At 55.2% G+C, this 20,474-nt stretch overlaps 1 protein-coding gene across 2 annotated transcripts in view; it reads left to right on the top strand.

Moving 5' to 3' along the window:
* The window catches only part of MMP15 (matrix metallopeptidase 15), a 49,124-nt gene that overhangs the window by 15,178 nt on the left and 13,472 nt on the right, over window positions 1–20,474 (top strand). For both annotated transcript variants that reach the window (XM_063945847.1, XM_063945848.1), the window contains exons 4-8: window positions 1,531–1,835; window positions 7,299–7,460; window positions 12,724–12,932; window positions 14,938–15,076; window positions 16,176–16,326. In XM_063945847.1, the coding sequence (XP_063801917.1) occupies window positions 1,531–1,835; window positions 7,299–7,460; window positions 12,724–12,932; window positions 14,938–15,076; window positions 16,176–16,326 (966 nt within the window). The remainder of the gene's footprint in view (window positions 1–1,530; window positions 1,836–7,298; window positions 7,461–12,723; window positions 12,933–14,937; window positions 15,077–16,175; window positions 16,327–20,474) is intronic.

The raw sequence follows: 20,474 nt of genomic DNA, 5'->3' as shown, positions 1-20,474 counted from the left end.
TATCTTCCATCTCACAGACTACACCAAAAGGTTTCATTATTATGTATCTGAAATGGCACCCCACGCCTGGTGCCTTACAGAGACCGTCCCAGTATCAGTGCTGGGAGGCAGTGGGTACATGGGGTACACAGACGCCATCCTTTATCAGAGCTGGGTGGCGGTGGGTACATGGGGTTATCAGATGCCATCCTTTATCAGTGCTGGGTGGCGGTGGGTACATGGGGTTCTCAGACGCCATCCTTTATCAGTGCTGGGAGGCGGTAGGTACATGGGGTTATCAGATGCCATCCTTTATCAGTGCTGGGAGGCGGTGGGTACATGGGGTTATCAGATGCCATCCTTTATCAGTGCTGGGTGGCGGTGGGTACATGGGGTTCTCAGACGCCATCCTTTATCAGTGCTGGGAGGCGGTAGGTACATGGGGTTATCAGATGCCATCCTTTATCAGTGCTGGGAGGCGGTGGGTACATGGGGTTCTCAGACGCCATCCTTTATCAGTGCTGGGAGGCGGTAGGTACATGGGGTTATCAGATGCCATCCTTTATCAGTGCTGGGAGGCGGTGGGTACATGGGGTTATCAGATGCCATCCTTTATCAGTGCTGGGTGGCGGTGGGTACATGGGGTTCTCAGACGCCATCCTTTATCAGTGCTGGGAGGCGGTAGGTACATGGGGTTATCAGATGCCATCCTTTATCAGTGCTGGGAGGCGGTAGGTACACGGGGTTATCAGACGCCATCCTTTATCAGTGCTGGGAGGCGGTAGGTACATGGGGTTCTCAGACGCCATCCTTTATCAGTGCTGGGTGGCGGTGGGTACATGGGGTTATCAGACGCCATCCTTTATCAGTGCTGGGAGGCGGTAGGTACATGGGGTTATCAGATGCCATCCTTTATCAGTGCTGGGAGGCGGTAGGTACACGGGGTTATCAGACGCCATCCTTTATCAGTGCTGGGAGGCGGTAGGTACATGGGGTTCTCAGATGCCATCCTTTATCAGAGCTGGGTGGCGGTGGGTACACGGGGTTATCAGACGCCATCCTTTATCAGTGCTGGGAGGCGGTAGGTACATGGGGTTCTCAGATGCCATCCTTTATCAGAGCTGGGTGGCGGTGGGTACATGGGGTTATCAGACGCCATCCTTTATCAGTGCTGGGAGGCGGTAGGTACATGGGGTTATCAGATGCCATCCTTTATCAGTGCTGGGAGGCGGTAGGTACACGGGGTTATCAGACGCCATCCTTTATCAGTGCTGGGAGGCAGTGGGTACATGGTGTACATAGACACCATCCTTTATCAGTGCTGGGAGGCGGTGGGTACACGGGGTTCTCAGACGGCATCCTTTTTCAGCGCTGGGAGGCGGTAGGTACATGGGGTTCTCAGACGCCATCCTTTATCAGAGCAGGGAGGCAGTGGGTATATGGGGTTATCAGACGCCATCCTTTATCAGTGCTGGGAGGCGGTGCGTACATGGGGTTCTCGCATGGTGGGCGTTGCTCTCACTGACCTCCCCTTCTATTTACACTTCGCAGTATCCAGAACCACTCGGACAAGCTGGGCGAGTACAACTCTGTGGACTCCATACGCAAAGCCTTTGCTGTGTGGTCAGCTGCCACTCCCCTGACCTTCAAGGAAGTGCCATACGAGTCTTTGCAACAGCGCCAGTCCTCTGCCGACATTGTCATCCTCTTCGCCTCTGGTTTCCATGGCGACAGCTCCCCTTTTGATGGGCCCGGAGGCTTCCTGGCGCACGCTTACTTCCCCGGGCCAGGGATGGGAGGTGACGCACACTTTGACCTAGAAGAACCTTGGACTGTGGACAACATGGATCTGTCCGGTAAGCCATGTGACGTGCGGGACTGTGCGCTGTGCTCACTGCTCTACCCGTGCTGGTGCAGTGGTAACGTTCTCAGAGTGACGAGATGGGCCCTACAGCGCGTAACACAGCCTGTAACATGGCAGCTAGGAGCTGATTGGCTGGCACTTTATCTCTCTCCCCCGTGGCGACCACTGTGTAATTAAGGTGACATTTGTCAGTACACGTTTCCCTATTATTTTCACACTGCGGGCGCACGATCATGGCGGTGGTCACATGGGCTGTGTTCTGCCACTTGTCGCGTCCTCTGTATCAGACACGGTTTCTGTATATGTGTGTATATATAATGTGGGAGGTGGCTCTTACCACAAGCTACTAGTGCCACGAGACTGGGCCACCTTGCTCCCTTACTGCTGTGAATATCATCTTCTGCGCCCTGAAGCGTATGAAACCTCCTGCCATTACTATTATATGTCCCTCACCACTGCCCCATACCCCCCTCTGTGCGCTCTACCTTACCGTAACCCCCCTCTGTGCGCTCTACCTTACCGTAACCCCCCTCTGTGCGCTGTACCTTCCCCGTAACCCACTCTGTGCGCTCTACCTTCCCGTAACCCCTCTGTGCGCTCTACCTTCCCCATATCCTCCTCAGTGTCCTCTACCTTCCCCGTAACCCCCTCTGTGCGCTCTACCTTCCCGTAACCCCTCTGTGCGCTCTACCTTCCCGTAACCCCTCTGTGCGCTCTACCTTCCCCATATCCTCCTCAGTGTCCTCTACCTTCCCCGTAACCCCCTCTTTGTCCTCTACCATCCCCGTATCCCCCCCTGTGCACTCTACCTTCCCCGTAACCCCCTCTATGCGCTCTACCTTCCCCGTAACCCTCTCCGTGCGCTCTACCTCCCCGTAACCCCTCTGTGTGCTCTACCTTCCCGTAATCCCCTTTGTGTGCTCTACCTTCCCGTAACCCCCTCTGTGTGCTCTACCTTCCCGTAACCCCCTCTGTGCGCTCTACCTTCCCCGTAACCCTCTCTGTGCGCTCTACCTCCCTGTAACCCCTCTGTGTGCTCTACCTTCCCGTAACCCCCTCTGTGCGCTCTACCTTCCCGGATCCGTCTCTGTGTGCTCTCCCTTCCCCATAACCTCCTCTGTGCGCTCTACCTTCCAGTAAACCCGTCTGGGTCCTCTACCTTTCCGTAACCCTTTCTGTTTGCTCTACCTTCCTGTAACCCCCTCTGTGCGCTCTACCTTTCCGTAACCCCCCTCTGTGCACTCTACTTCCCCGTCACCTCCTCTGTGCGCTCTACCTTCCCGTATCCGTCTCTGTGTGCTCTACCTTCCCATAACCTCCTCTGTGCGCTCTACCTTCCTGTATCCGTCTCTGTGTGCTCTCCCTTCCCCATAACCTCCTCTGTGTCCTCTACCTTCCAATAAACCCGTCTGGGTCCTCTACCTTTCCGTAACCCTTTCTGTTTGCTCTACCTTCCTGTAACCCCCTCTGTGTGCTCTACCTTCCCGTAGCCTCCTCTGTGCGCTCTACCTTCTCGTAACCACATCTGTGCGCTTTACCTTCTCGTAACCCTCTCTGTGCGCTCTAACTTCCCGTAACCCTCTCTGTGCGCTCTACCTCCCCGTAACCCCTCTGTGTGCTCTACCTTCCCGTAACCCCCTCTGTGCGCTCTACCTTCCCGTACCCGTCTCTGTGTGCTCTCCCTTCCCCATAACCTCCTCTGTGTCCTCTACCTTCCAGTAAACCCGTCTGGGTCCTCTACCTTTCCGTAACCCTTTCTGTTTGCTCTACCTTCCTGTAACCCCCTCTGTGCACTCTACCTTTCCGTAACCCCCCTCTGTGCACTCTACTTCCCCGTCACCTCCTCTTTGTGCTCTACCTTCCCGTAACCTCCTCTGTGCGCTCTACCTTCCCGTATCCGTCTCTGTGTGCTCTCCCTTCCCCATAACCTCCTCTGTGTCCTCTACCTTCCAATAAACCCGTCTGGGTCCTCTACCTTTCCGTAACCCTTTCTGTTTGCTCTACCTTCCTGTAACCCCCTCTGTGTGCTCTACCTTCCCGTAGCCTCTGTGCGCTCTACCTTCTTGTAACCACATCTGTGCGCTCTACCTTCCCGTAACCCTCTCTGTGCGCTCTACCTTCCCGTAACCCCCTCTGTGCGCTCTACCTTCCCGCAACCCCCTCTGTGCGCTCTACCTTCCCGTAACCCCCTCTGTGCGCTCTACCTTCCCGTAACCCCCTCTGTGCGCTCTACCTTCCCCGTAACCCCCTCTGTGCGCTCTACCTTCCCCGTAACCCCCTCTGTGCGCTCTACCTTCCCTATATCCTCCTCAGTGTCCTCTACCTTCCCCGTATCCCCCTCTGTGCACTCTACCTTCCCATAACCTCCAGTGTGCGCTCTACCTTCCCCGTAACCCCCTATGTGCGTGTCACCTTCCCCGTAACCCCCTATGTGCGTGTTACCTTCCCCGTAACCCCCTATGTGCGCGTTACCTTCCCCGTAACCCCCTCTGTGCGCTCTACCTTCTCATAACCCTCTCTGTGCGCTCTAATTTCCCGTAACCCTCTCTGTGCGCTCTACCTTCCCGTAACCCTCTCTGTGCGCTCTACCTTCTCGTAACCCCCTCTGTGCGCTCTACCTTCCCCGAAACCCTCTCTGTGCGCTCTACCTTCCCCGTAACCCCCTTTGTGCGCTCTACCTTCCCCGTAACCCCCTCTATGCGCTCTACCTTCCCTATATCCTCCTCAGTGTCCTCTACCTTCCCCGTATCCCCCTCTGTGCACTTTACCTTCCCATATCCTCTAGTGTGCGCTCTACCTTCCCCGTAACCCCCTATGTGCGCGTTACCTTCCCCGTAACCCCCTATGTGCGCGTTACCTTCCCCGTAACCCTCTCTGTGCGCTCTACCTTCTCATAACCCTCTCTGTGCGCTCTAACTTCCCGTAACCCTCTCTGTGCGCTCTACCTTCCTGTAACCCTCTCTGTGCACTCTACCTTCCCGTAACCCCCTCTGTGCGCTCTTCTCCCCGTAACTCCCTCTGTGCGCTCTACCTTCTCGTAACCCCCTCTGTGCCCTCTACCTTCTCGTAACCCCCTTTGTGCGCTCTACCTTCCCCGTAACCCTCTCTGTGCGCTCTACCTTCCCGTAACCCCCTCTGTATGCTCTTCTCCCCGTAGCTCCCTCTGTGCGCTCTACCTTCTCGTAACCCCCTCTGTGCGCTCTACCTTCTCGTAACCCCCTCTGTGCGCTCTACCTTCCCCGAAACCCTCTCTGTGCGCTCTACTTTCCCGTAACTCCCTCTGTGCGCTCTTCTCCCCGTAACTCCCTCTGTGCGCTCTACCTTCTCGTAACCCCCTCTGTGCGCTCTACCTTCCCCGTAACCCCATCTGTGCACTCTACCTTCCCGTATCCCCCTCTGTGCGCTCTACCTTTCCGTAACCCCGTCTGTGCGCTCTACCTTTCCGTAACTCCCCTCTGTGCGCTCTACTTCCCCGTCACCTCCTCTGTGTGCTTTACCTTCCCGTAACCACCTCTGTGCGCTCTTCTCCCCGTAACTCCCTCTGTGCGCTCTACCTTCTCGTAACCCCCTCTGTGCGCTCTACCTTCTCGTAACCCCCTCTGTGCGCTCTACCTTCTCGTAACCCCCTCTGTGCGCTCTACCTTCTCGTAACCCCCTCTGTGCGCTCTACCTTCCCCGTAACCCCCTCTGTGCGCTCTACCTTTCTGTAACCCTGTCTGTGCGCTCTACCTTTCCGTAAACCCCCTCTGTGCGCTCTACTTCCCCGTCACCTCCTCTGTGTGCTCTACCTCCCCGTAACCCCTCTGTGTGCTCTACCTTCCCGTAACCCCCTCTGTGCGCTCTACGTTCCCATCCCCGTCTCTGTGTGCTCTCCCTTCCCCATAACCTCCTCTGTGTCCTCTACCTTCCAGTAAACCCGTCTGGGTCCTCTACCTTTCCGTAACCCTTTCTGTTTGCTCTACCTTCTCGTAACCCCCTCTGTGTGCTCTACCGTCCCGTAACCCCCTCTGTGTGCTCTACCTTCTCGTAACTCTCTCTGTGCGCTCTAACTTCCCCGTAACCCTCTCTGTGCGCTCTACCTTCCCGCAACCCTCTCTGTGCGCTCTACCTTCCCGTAACCCCCTCTGTGCGCTCTACCTTCCCGTAACCCCCTCTGTGCGCTCTACCTTCCCCATATCCTCCTCAGTATCCTCTACCTTCCCCGTATCCCCCTCTGTGCACTCTACCTTCCCATAACCCCCAGTGTGCGCTCAACCTTCCCGTAACCCCCTATTGCGCGTTACCTTCCCCGTAACCCCCTTTGTGCGCTCTACCTTCTCATAACCCTCTCTGTGCGCTCTACCTTCCCGTAACCCCCTCTGTGCGCTCTACCTTCCCGTAACCCTCTCTGTGCGCTCTACCTTCCCGTAACCCCCTCTGTGCACTCTACCTTCCCGTAACCCCCTCTGTGCGCTCTACCTTCCCCGTATCCCCCTCTGTGCGGTCTACCTTCCCCATATCCTCCTCAGTGTCCTCTACCTTCCCCGTATCCCCCTCTGTGCGCTCTACCTTCCCGTAACCCCCTCTGTGCGCTCTACTTCCCCGTAACCCCCTCTGTGCGCTCTACCTTCCCCATATCCTCCTCAGTGTCCTCTACCTTCCCCGTATACCCCTCTGTGCACTCTACCTTCCCATAACCCCCAGTGTGCGCTCAACCTTCCCGTAACCCCCTCTGGGAGCTCTACCTTCCCGTAACCCCCTCTGTGCGCTCTACCTTCCCGTAACCCCCTCTGTGCGCTCTTCTCCCCGTAACTCCCTCTGTGCGCTCTACCTTCTGGTAACCCCCTCTGTGCGCTCTACCTTCTCGTAACCCCCTCTGTGCGCTCTACTTTCCCCGAAACCCCATCTGTGCGCTCTACCTTCCCGTATCCCCCTCTGTGCGCTCTACCTTCCCCGTAACCCCCTCTGTGCGCTCTACCTTCCCGTAACCCCCTCTGTGCGCTCTACTTCCCCGTAACCCCCTCTGTGCGCTCTACCTTCCCCATATCCTCCTCAGTGTCCTCTACCTTCCCCGTATACCCCTCTGTGCACTCTACCTTCCCATAACCCCCAGTGTGCGCTCAACCTTCCCGTAACCCCCTCTGGGAGCTCTACCTTCCCGTAACCCCCTCTGTGCGCTCTACCTTCCCGTAACCCCCTCTGTGCGCTCTTCTCCCCGTAACCCCCTCTGTGCGCTCTACCTTCTGGTAACCCCCTCTGTGCGCTCTACCTTCTCGTAACCCCCTCTGTGCGCTCTACTTTCCCCGAAACCCCATCTGTGCGCTCTACCTTCCCGTATCCCCCTCTGTGCGCTCTACCTTCCCCGTAACCCCCTCTGTGCGCTCTACCTTTCCGTAACCCCCTTCTGTGCGCTCTACTTCCCCGTCACCTCCTCTGTGTGCTCTACCTCCCCGTAACCACTGTTCTCTTACCGCAGGTAATCACCTGTTCCTGGTCGCTGTCCATGAACTCGGACATTCTCTCGGACTGGAGCATTCAAATAATCCCACCGCCATAATGGCTCCTTTCTACCAGTGGATGGACAGCGAGAATTTCCAGCTACCTGAGGATGATAGACGCGGGATACAGCAGCTGTATGGTGAGACAATGATGACTGTGTCCGACTGATATCTTCCACTGCTACACATCCCTGCTGACCTTCATCCTCATCCCTACTCATTGTCCCTACTGACCCCCCCTCTCCCCGTCCTCATCCTACTCATTGCCCCTACCGTCCTCATTTTACTCATTGTCCCTACTGACCCCCCACCCAGTCCTCATCCTACTCATTGACCCTACTGACCCCCCGTCCTCATCCTACTCATTGTCCCTACTGACCCCCCCCCCCGTCCTCATCCTACTCATTGTCCCTACTGACCCCCCCCCACGCTGTCATCATCCTACTCATTGTCCCTACTGACCCCCCCCCCATCCTCATCCTACACATTGTCCCTACTGACCCCCCCCCCCGCTGTCCTCATCCTACTCATTGTCCCCACTGACCCCCCTTCCTCATCCTACTCATTGTCCCTACTGACCCCCCTCCCCTGTCCTCATCCTACTTATTGGCCCTCATTCCGAGTTGTTCGCTCGCAAGCTGCTTTTAGCAGCTTTGCACACGCTAAGCCGCCGCCTACTGGGAGTGAATCTTAGCATATTAAAATTGCGAACGAAAGATTAGCAGAATTGCGAATACACACTTCTTAGCAGTTTCTGAGTAGCTCCAGACTTACTCGGCATCTGCGATCAGTTCAGTGCTTGTCGTTCCTGGTTTGACGTCACAAACACACCCAGCGTTCGCCCAGACACTCCTCCGTTTCTCCAGCCACTCCCGCGTTTTTCCCAGAAACGGTATCGTTTTTTTCACACACTCCCGTAAAACGGCCAGTTTCCGCCCAGAAACACCCACTTCCTGTCAATCACATTACGATCACCAGAACGAAGAAAAAACCTTGTAATGCCGTGAGTAAAATTCCTAACTGCATAGCAAATTTACTTGGCGCAGTCGCACTGCGGACATTGCGCATGCGCATTAGCGACTATTCGCTCCGTTGCGACAAAAAAATAACGAGCGAACAACTCGGAATGACCCCCATTGTCCCTACTAACCCCCCCCCCGTCCTCATCCTACTCATTGTCCCAATCGCACCCCCTGTCCTCATCCTACTCATTGTCCCTACTGACCCCCTGTCCTCATCCTACTCATTGTCCCTACTGACCCCCCCCCCCCCCCGCTGTCCTCATCCTACTCATTGTCCCTACTGATCCCCCTCCCCCCCTTCCTCATCCTACTCATTGTCCCTACTGACTCCCCCCCCCTGTCCTCATCCTACTCATTGCCCCTACTAACCCCCCCCCCCCCCCCCGTCCTCATCCTACTCATTGTCCCTACTGACCCCCCCCCTCCCCCCGTCCTCATCCTACTCATTGCCCCTACTGACACCCCCCCCCCCGTCATTTTACTCATTGTCCCTACTGACCCCCCACCCAGTCCTCATCCTACTCATTGTCCCTACTGACCCCCCCGTCCTCATCCTACTCATTGTCCCTACTGACCCCCCACGCTGTCCCCATCCTACTCATTGTCCCTACTGTCCCCCTCATCCTACTCATTGTCCCTACTGACCCCCCCCCCCCCCGCTGTCCTCATCCTACTCATTGTCCCTACTGACCCCCCCCCTTCCTCATCCTACTCATTGTCCCTACAGACCCCCCCCCCCCCCGTCCTCATCCTACTCATTGTCCCTGCTAACCCCCCCCCCCCCCCCGTCCTCATCCTACTCATTGTCCCAACTGCACCCCCTGTCCTCATCCTACTCATTGTCCCTACTGACCCCCCCGTCCTCATCCTACTCATTGTCCCTACCGACCCCCCGCTGTCCTCATCCTACTTATTGTCCCTACTGACCCCCCCACGCTGTCATCATCCTACTCATTGTCCCTACTGACCCCCCCCCCCCCCGTCCTCATCCTACTCATTGTTCCTACCGACCCCCCTACCCTCCCCCCCTTCCGCATCCTACTCATTGTCCCTACTGACCCCCCTCCCCTGTCCTCATCCTACTCATTGTCCCTACTAACCCCCCCCCCTCATCCTACTCATTGTCCCAACTGCACCCCCCGTCCTCATCCTACTCATTGTCCCTACTGACCCCCCCCCCCCCCGCTGTCCTCATCCTACTCATTGTCCCTACTGATCCCCCTCCCCCCCTTCCTCATCCTACTCATTGTCCCTGCTGACCCCACCCCCCCCTGTCCTCATCCTACTCATTGCCCCTACTAACCCCCCCCCCCCGTCCTCATCCTACTCATTGTCCCTACTGACACCCCCCCCCCCCCACCCGCTGTCCTCATCCTACTCATTGTCCCTACTGACCCCCCCCCCCCGTCCTCATCCTACTCATTGTCCACACTGACGCCCCACCCCGTCCTCATCCTACTCAGTGTCCCTACTGACCACCCCCGTCCTCATCCTACTCATTGTCCCTACTGACCCCCCCCCCCCGTCCTCATCCTACTCATTGTCCCTACTGACCCCCCCCCCACGCTGTCCTCATCCTACTCATTGTCCCTACTGTCCCCCTCATCCTACTCATTGTCCCTACCAGTGGCGGATCTAGACTTAACTTTTAGGGGGGGCGGTTTAAGCATGATGACCCCTCCCCCTAATCATAGCTCCTCCCACTGTGAAATGTCCCTCCCGTTCGCTTCTAAAATGTCCTATTATTGCCAGTTAGTGGAGAGAACCATGCGCACTGGTGATACAGACTGGCGAATCGCCATTCCTGCATGCATCTGCACATTCATAGATCACACATGCACAATCATGCAGACCAGATTTGGGCTACCAGTCCACTTTCAGAGAAAAAAAAGTGAAATAAATTTACTTTAGCAGGAAAAAAATGCTTTATATAAATACTCATTTCTTTTAATAGATCCTGTGATGGCATAAGTAATAAGACAACAATGGTACACATTATTGCACACAGTATGAGCCGAAATTCACATTATACCACACAGAATGAGCCGAAATTCACATTATAGCACACAGAATGAGACGAAATTCACATTATACCACACAGAATGAGCCGAAATTCACATTATAGCACACAGTATGAGCCGAAATTCACATTATAGCACACAGAATGAGCCGAAATTCACATTGTAGCACACTGAATGAGCTGAAATTCACATTGTAGCACACTGAATGAGCCGAAATTCACAATATAGCACACTGAATGAGCTGAAATTCACATTATAGCACACTGAATGAGCCAAAATTCACATTATAGCGCACAGAATGAGCCGAAATTTACATTGTAGCGCACTGAATGAGCTGAAATTCACATTGTAGCACACTGAATGAGCTGAAATTCACATTGTAGCACACTGAATGAGCCAAAATTCACATTGTAGAACACTGAATGAGCCAAAATTCACAATATAGCACAGGGTATGAGCCGAAATTCACATTGTAGCACACTGAATGAGCCAAAATTCACAATATAGCACAGGGTATGAGCCGAAATTCACAATATAGCACACTGAATGAGACGAAATTCACAATATAGCACACTGAATGAGACGAAATTCACAATATAGCACACTGAATGAGCCAAAATTCACATCATGCCACATGGAATGAGATAGCAGGGACATAGGTAGTGACAGAGTGACAGGGAAGTGACAGATCTAGACAGCTCACCTACACACACAATGAGGCAATTACAGGCTTTAGCTCCTCTCTCCGTGCCCACTCCTCTGCTGCTGGAAAAATGGCGCCAGCCTGCCCCTGAATAAAACCTTGGCGTACACAAATGCCCATTGCCTACTGCGCATGACAGTGTTTGTCATTGCGCAGAGGCATCGTATCACTGAGGAGGAGGAGGAGCTGGAGCGGCTGAGACAGGGTTGTGTCTATGCTCCCTTCGTGATCAGGACCTGGAAGGTCCTCTCCATGAAGGGAAATTAGACGCTACCGCTGGTACGGGGGACTGGGGAGCCGGGCGCGGTGGAGATGACAGTGAGAACACTGCTTGCTTCGGGGCTCCGGCTCCTGCACTTACTAGCCTCTCCCTCAGTCAGACTCTCAGCGGTGGCGGGCGCTGCGGGCTGTGTTAGTGCTGCCGCAGCCGAAGGTCCTGCTCGTCGCGGTTACCGGAACCGGCCCCTTTTATCCCGCCGCAGTATGTGTAGGGGGGGCGTTCGCCCATTTCGCCCCTGTCTGTATCCGCCACTGGTCCCTACTGACCCCCCCCCCCCCCCCGCTGTCCTCATCCTACTCATTGTCCCTAATGACCCCCCTCCTTCCTCATCCTACTCATTGTCCCTACAGACCCCCCCCCCCCCCGTCCTCATCCTACTCATTGTCCCTACTGACTCCCCCCCGCTGTCCTCATCCTACTCATTGTCCCTACTGACCCCCCCACGCTGTCCTCATCTTACTCATTGTCCCTACTGACCCCCTCATCCTACTCATTGTCCCTACTGACCCCCCCATCCTACTCAATGTCCCTACTGACCTCCCTCCCCTCCCCCCCTTCCTCATCCTACTAATTGTCCATACTGACCCCCCCCCCCCCCCCCCCCGTCCTCATCTTACTCATTGTCCCTACTGACCCCCTCATCCTACTCATTGTCCCTACTGACCCCCCCATCCTACTCAATGTCCCTACTGACCTCCCTCCCCTCCCCCCCTTCCTCATCCTACTCATTGTCCATACTGACCCCCCCCCCCCCCCCCCCCCCCCCCCCCCCGTCCTCATCCTACTCATTGTCCCCACTAAACCTCCCCGTCCTCATCCTACTCATTGTCCCAACTGCACCACCCGTCCTCATCCTACTCATTGTCCCTACTGACCCGCCCCCCCCCCCCCCCCCGCTGTCCTCATCCTACTCATTGTCCCTACTGACCCCCCTCCCCGCCCTACTGATCCCCCTCCCCCCCTTCCTCATCCTACTCATTGTCCCTACTGACCCCCCCCCCCCCCCCCGTCCTCATCCTACTCATTGTCCCTACTGACCCCCCCCCCCCCCCCGTCCCCGTCCTTTTCCTACTCATTGTCCCTACTGACCCCCCTCCCCGTCCTCATCCTACTCATTATCCCTACTGACCCCCCCCCCCCCTCTCCCCCCTGTCCTCATCCTACTCATGGTTCCTACTGACCCCTCCCCTGTCATCATCCTACTCATTGTCCCTACTGGCCCCTCCGCTATCCTCACCCTGCCCATTGTCCCATCCCTAGTGGGTAAGCTACTGTGGGCTGTTACCATGGATGCCATGCATAATGTGATCCTTTCCATTACATGTAACCCGCGTTCCACCCAGCTCAGACTGAGTATTCTGTTGCTTGTTCTTCCAGGGAGTCCTGACAATGAGGAACTGAGCACCCTACCTCCAATTCCCACACCAGGCACACCTGAGAAGAGACCCCCGAAGCCACCACCAAGAGGGAAACCAGAGCGGCCTGGGAATGCCCCCCCACGCACCCCCGAGCAGTATGGCCCAAACATCTGTGATGGAAACTTCGATGCCGTGTCTATGCTGCGCGGAGAGATGTTTGTGTTCAAGGTCAGTCTGTGTCCATGTTCCCATCGCTCCCTACACGTATCCCTCAGTATAACATGCCTCTGTGTCCGTGTTCCCATCGCTCCCTACACTTTCCCCTCAGTATAACACGCCTCTGTGTCCGTGTTCCCATCGCTCCCTACACTTTCCCCTCAGTATAACACGCCTCTGTGTCCGTGTTCCCATCGCTCCCTACACGTCCCCCTCCGTATAACACGCCTCTGTGTACGTGTTCCCATCGCTCCCTACATGTTCCCCTCAGTGTAACACGCCTCTGTGTCCGTGTTTCCATTGCTCCCTACACGTATCCCTCAGTATAACATGCCTCTGTGTCCGTGTTCCCATCGCTCCCTACATGTTCCCCTCAGTGTAACACGCCTCTGTGTCCGTGTTCCCATCGCTCCCTACACGTCCCCCTCCGTATAACACGCCTCTGTGTCCGTGTTTCCATCGCTCCCTACACGTTTCCCTCAGTGTAACACGCCTCTGTGTACGTGTTTCCATCGCCCTCTACACGTTCCCCTCGGTGCAACACGCCTCTGTGTCCGTGTTTCCATTGCCATCTACACGTTCCCCTCAGTATAACACGCCTCTGTATCCAGGATCCCATCGCTCCCTACATGTTCCCTTCAGTATAACACGCCTCTGTGTCCGTGTTCCCATCGCCCCCTACACGTTCCCCTCAGTATAACACGCCTCTGTATCCAGGATACCATCGCTCCCTACATGTTCCCTCAGTATAACACGCTTCTGTGTCCGTGTTCCCATCGCTCCCTACACTTTCCCCTCAGTATAACAAGCCTCTGTATCCAGGATCCCATCGCTCCCTACATGTTCCCCTCAGTATAACACGCCTTTGTGTCCGTGTTCCCATTGCTCCCTACACTTTCCCCTCAGTGTAACACGCCTCTGTGTCCATGTTCCCATCGCTCCTTACACTTTCCCCTCAGTATAACACTCCTCTGTGTACGTGTTCCCATCGCTCCCTACACTTTCCCCTCAGTATAACACGCCTCTGTGTCCGTGTTCCCATCGCTCCCTACATGTACCCCGCAGTATAACACGCCTCTGTGTCCAGGATCCCATCGCTCCCTACACGTTCCCCTCAGTGTAACACGCCTCTGTATCCAGGATCCCATCGCTCCCTACATGTACCCCGCAGCATAATACGCCTCTCTGTACGTGTTCCCATCGCTCCCTACACGTTCCCCTCAGTGTAACACGCGTCTGTGTCCGTGTTTCCATCGTCCTCTTCACGTTCCCCTCGGTGTAACACGCCTCTGTGTCCGTGTTTCCATCGTCCTCTTCACGTTCCCCTCGGTGTAACACGCCTCTGTGTCCGTGTTCCCACCGCTCCCTACACTTTCCCCTCAATGTAACACGCCTCTGTATCCAGGATCCCATCACTCCCTACATGTTCCCCTCAGTATAACACGCCTCTGTATCCGGGATCCCATCACTCCCTACACGTACCCCTCAGTGTAACACGCCTCTGTGTCCGTGTTCCCATCGCTCCCTACACGTATCCCTCAGTATAACACGCCTCTGTATCCAGGATCCCATCACTCCCTACACGTACCCCTCAGTATAACACGCCTCTGTGTCCGTGTTCCCATCGCTACCTACACGTATCCCTCAGTATAACACGCCTCTGTATCCAGGATCCCATCACTCCCTACACGTACCCCTCAGTATAACACGCCTGTGTGTCCAGGATCCCATCGCTCCCTACACGTACCCCTCAGTATAACACGCCTCTGTATCCAGGATCCCATCACTCCCTACACGTACCCCTCAGTATAACACGCCTGTGTGTCCAGGATCCCATCGCTCCCTACACGTACCCCTCAGTATAACACGCCTCTGTATCCGGGATCCCATCACTCCCTACACGTACCCCTCAGTGTAACACGTCTCTGTGTCCAGGATCCCATCGGTGCAACCCATGACATTCGGGGGCTATGTTGGGGTTCGGAATCTGTTGCCCACACTGTGGTTTCCTGTGCAGGGTGCCTGGTTCTGGAGGGTACGACATAACAGAGTCCTGGATAATTACCCTATGCCCATTGGCCATTTCTGGAGAGGACTTCCAGCTAACATAAGCGCCGTCTACGAGCGTCATGATGGCAAATTTGTCTTCTTTAAAGGTCAGTAGTGATAACGGTGCTGGTCCCACACTGTACACGGGATATAGATTATATAGGATCAGGGAGGGGACGCTGTAATATGGGGGGGCCCTGACACAGCGCTGATAGTCCCCGGACCTCTCCCTGACCCAGTAACTGCAGTGGTCAGTAGTGTACACAGGATATAGATTATATAGGATCAGGGAGGAGACGCTGTAAGATTGGGGGGCCCTGACACAGCGCTGATAGTCCCCGGACCCCTCCCTGACCCAGTAACTGCAGTGGTCAGTAGTGTACACAGGATATAGATTATATAGGATCAGGGAGGAGACGCTGTAATATGGGGGGGCCCTGACACAGAGCTGATAGTCCCCGGACCCCTCCCTGACCCAGTAACTGCAGTGGTCAGTAGTGTACACAGGATATAGATTATATAGGATCAGGGAGGAGACGCTGTAATATGGGGGGGCCCTGACACAGCGCTGATAGTCCCCGGACCCCTCCCTGACCCAGTAACTGCAGTGGTCAGTAGTGTACACAGGGTATAGATTATATAGGATCAGGGAGGAGACGCTGTAATATGGGGGGGCCCTGACACAGCGCTGATAGTCCCCGGACCCCTCCCTGACCCAGTAACTGCAGTGGTCAGTAGTGTACACAGGATATAGATTATATAGGATCAGGGAGGAGACGCTGTAATATGGGGGGGCCCTGACACAGCGCTGATAGTCCCCGGACCCCTCCCTGACCCAGTAACTGCAGTGGTCAGTAGTGTACACAGGGTATAGATTATATAGGATCAGGGAGGAGACGCTGTAATATGGGGGGGCCCTGACACAGCGCTGATAGTCCCCGGACCCCTCCCTGACCCAGTAACTGCAGTGGTCAGTAGTGTACACAGGATATAGATTATATAGGATCAGGGAGGGGACGCTGTAAGATGTGGGGGCCCTGACACAGCACTTATAGACCCCGGACCCCTCCCTGACCCAGTAGCTGCAGTGGTCAGTGCCGTATAACCTACCTATTCTGTGCCGCTGTCCGCTCATTGATTATCAGCCATGTGTTAGGTGTGGGATTGCTGATGAATGATAACTGACAGGACTGTATTGGTCTGCAGGAGATAAGTATTGGCTGTTCCGCGAGGCCAATCTAGAATCCGGCTACCCGCAGCCTCTCACTAACTTTGGCTACGGCATTCCCTACGACAGGATTGATACGGCGATATGGTGGGAGCCGACGGGACACACTTACTTTTTCCAAGGAGACAGGTAAGGGACAAAGCTACAGAGGATGTAAAATTGAAAGCGCGACGGGGATCATTGTGCCAGACACAGACGCTCAGTGAGACGCACAATTATACACGGTATATCTCTTACTGTTGTGTCACATATAACCAGTAATGTCTGAGCTCACAGGAGAAAGGAAAGCATCACCTACACCTGGCTGTTCCCCTGTGCTCCCTCTGTTACCACACAGTATATGTGGGAGGGCACAGAGCACAGTATATGCGGGAGGGCACAGCGCACAGTATATGCAGGAGGACACAGCGCACAGTATATGTATGAGGGCACAGCGCACAGTAAATGCAGGAGGGCACAGCGCACAGTATATGCAGGAATGCACAGCGCACAGTATATGTATGAGGGCACAGCGCACAGTATATGTATGAGGGCACAGCGCACAGTAAATGCAGGAGGGCACAGCGCACACTAAATGCAGGAGGGCACAGCGCACACTAAATGCAGGAGGGCACAGCGCACACTAAATGCAGGAGGGCACAGCGCACACTAAATGCAGGAGGGCACAGCGCACACTAAATGCAGGAGGGCACAGCGCACACTAAATGCAGGAGGGCACAGCGCACACTAAATGCAGGAGGGCACAGCGCACACTAAATGCAGGAGGGCACAGCGCACACTAAATGCAGGAGGGCACAGCGCACCGTAAATGCAGGGGGCACAGCACACAGTAAATGCAGTGGGGCACAGTAAATGCAGGAGGGCACAGCACACAGTAAATGCAGGAGGGCACAGCACACAGTAAATGCAGGAGGGCACAGCACACAGTAAATGCAGGGGGCACAGCACACCGTAAATGCAGGGGGCACAGCACACAGTAAATGCAGTGGGGCACAGTATATCTAGGAGGGCACAGCACACAGTAAATGCAGGAGGGCACAGCGCACAGTATATGGAGGAGGCTTATGCGCACAATATAGATGGGGGGAGGCTCATGCGCACAATATAGATGGGGGGAGGCTCATGCGCACAATATAGATGGGGGAGGCTCATGCGCACAATATAGATGGGGGAGGCTCATGCGCACAATATAGATGGGGGAGGCTCATGCGCACAATATAGATGGGGGAGGCTCAAGCGCACAGTATATGGAGGAGGCTGACGCGCACAATATAGATGAGGGGGCTCATGCACACAATATAGATGGGGGAGGCTCATGCACACAATATAGATGAGGGGGCTCATGCACACAATATAGATGGGGGAGGCTCATGCGCACAATATAGATGGGGGAGGCTCATGCGCACAATATAGATGGGGGAGGCTCATGCACACAATATAGATGGGGGAGGCTCATGCGCACAATCTAGATGGGGGAGGCTCATGCGCACAATATAGATGGGGGAGGCTCATGCGCACAATATAGATGGGGGAGACTCATGCGCACAATATAGATGGGGGAGGCTCATGCACACAATATAGATGGGGGAGGCTCATGCGCACAGTCTAGATGGGGGGAGACTCATGCACACAATATAGATGGGGGAGGCTCATTCGCACAATATAGATGGGGAGGCTCATGTGCACAATATAGATGGGGGAGGCTCATACACACAATATAGATGGGGGAGGCTCATGCGCACAATATAGATGGGGGAGGCTCATGCGCACAATATAGATGGGGGAGGCTCATGCGCACAATATAGATGGGGGAGGCTCATGCGCACAGTCTAGATGGGGGGAGACTCATGCACACAATATGGATGGGGGCACAACCAGACAATATTAGGGAATATGCACGGACCGGGCAGACATAGCGCAGACTCACACAGTGACAGAAGCGCGGGATGTTTAGAGGAATCGGGGTGGAAAACAGGAAACGTATAAGAATAGATAAAGCCAGAAAGCTGGGACAGGAAGGTCTCCCCTCTCCCAGAGAGCTCCTGAGAGGAGATAACACGTGTGTCCCAGGTCACACAAGGGCCAGGAGAAAGACTGTATGTATTCACCATCAGCAGCCGTGTGCCACGTCCCTGTCTTACAACGGGGAAACATATTTTATAATTAATGGAAGAGGCCGGGATGGGAAATACTAAAAGGTTAGTCCTCCGCACATGATCTGCCCCGTCCTCCCCCTCTCCTGCCCCCGCACATGATCTGCCCTGTCCTCCCCCTCTCCTGCCCCCGCACATGGGGGGTAATTCTGAGTTGATCGCAGCAGGAACTTTTTTAGCAGTTGGGCAAAACCATATGCACTGCAGGGGAGGCAGATATAACATGTGCAGAGAGAGTTAGATTTGGGTGTGGTGAGTTCAATCTGCAATCTAAAATAAAGCAGCCAGTATTTACCCTGCACAGAAACAAAATAACCCATCCAAATCTAACTCTCTCTGCACATGTTATATCTGCCTCCCCGGCAGTGCACATGGTTTTGCCCAACTGCTAAAAAATGTCCTGCTGCGATCAACTTGGAATTACCCCCATGATCTGCCCCGTCCTCCCCCTCTCCTGCCCCCGCACATGATCTGCCCTGTCCTCCCCCTCTCCTGCCCCCGCACATAATCTGCCCTGTCCTCCCCCCGCACATAATCTGCCCTGTCCTCCCCCTCTCCTGCCCCCGCACATAATCTGCCCTGTCCTCCCCCTCTCCTGCCCCCGCACATAATCTGCCCTGTCCTCCCCTTCTCCTGCCCCCGCACATAATCTGCCCTGTCCTCCCCCTCTCCTGCCCCCGCACATAATCTGCCCTGTCCTCCCCCTCTCCTGCCCCCGCACATAATCTGCCCTGTCCTCCCCCTCTCCTGCCCCCGCACATAATCTGCCCTGTCCTCCCCTTCTCCTGCCCCCGCACATAATCTGCCCTGTCCTCCCCCTCTCCTGCCCCCGCACATAATCTGCCCTGTCCTCCCCCTCTCCTGCCTCCGCACATAATCTGCCCTGTCCTCCCCTTCTCCTGCCCCCGCACATAATCTGCCCTGTCCTCCCCCTCTCCTGCCCCCGCACATAATCTGCCCTGTCCTCCCCCTCTCCTGCCCCCGCACATAATCTGCCCTGTCCTCCCCTTCTTCTGCCCCCGCACATAATCTGCCCTGTCCTCCCCCTCTCCTGCCCCAGCACATAATTTGCCCCATCTCCCTCTCCTGCCTCTGCACATGATCTGCCCCCGCACATAATCTGCCCCGTCCTCCCCCTCTCCTGTCCCCACACATGATCTGCCCCGTCCTCCCCCTCTCCTGCCCCCGCACATAATTTGCCCTGTCCGCCCCCTCTCCTGCCCCGCACATATTCTAGCTCGTCCTTTTCCTCTCCTGTTCCTGCATATAATCTGTCCCGTTTTCTCCCTGTCCCATTCCTGCATATAATCTGACTCGTCCTGTTCCTGCAAATAATCTGACCCGTCCTCTTCCTGTCCCATTTCTGCATATAATCTGACTCGTCCTTTCCCTGTCCCGTTCCTGCATATAATCTGACCCGTCCTCTTCCTGTCCCGTTCCTGTATATAATCTGACTCGTCCTCTCCCTGTCCCATTCCGGCAGATAATCTGACTCATTCTCTCTGTCCCGTCCCTGCATATAATCTGACTTGTTCTCTGTCCCGTTCCTGCATATAATCTGACTCGTCCTCTCCCTGTCCCATTCCTTCATATAATCTGACTCGTTCTCTCCCTGTCCCGTTCCTGCATATAATCTGACCCCTTCTCTCCCTGTCCCATTCCTGCATATAATCTGACTCGTCCTCTCCCTGTCCCATTCCTTCATATAATCTGACTCGTTCTCTCCCTGTCCTGTTCCTGCATATAATCTGTCCCGTTTCCTCCCTGTCCCATTCCTGCATATAATCTGACTCGTCCTCTTCCTCTCCTGTTCCTGCATATAATCTGACCCGTTCTCTCCCTGTCCCGTTCCTGCATATAATCTGACCCGTCCTCTTACTGTCCCAACCCTGCATATAATCTGACCCGTTCTCTCCCTGTCCCATTCCTGCATATAATCTGACTCGTTCTCTCTCTGTCCCGTCCCTGCATATAATCTGACTCGTCCTCTCCCTGTCTCGTTCCTGCATATAATCTGACCCGTTCTCTCCCTGTCCCATTCCTGCATATAATCTGACTCGTTCTCTCCCTGTCCCGTTCCTGCATATAATCTGACCTGTCCTCTCCCTGTCCCATTCCTGCATA

Source organism: Pseudophryne corroboree, chromosome 11 (genome assembly GCF_028390025.1).
Source record: "Pseudophryne corroboree isolate aPseCor3 chromosome 11, aPseCor3.hap2, whole genome shotgun sequence".
Taxonomy (NCBI): domain Eukaryota; kingdom Metazoa; phylum Chordata; class Amphibia; order Anura; family Myobatrachidae; genus Pseudophryne; species Pseudophryne corroboree.
The sequence above is the reverse complement of the archived record's forward strand: the minus strand, read 5'-3'. Positions and strand labels throughout refer to the sequence as shown.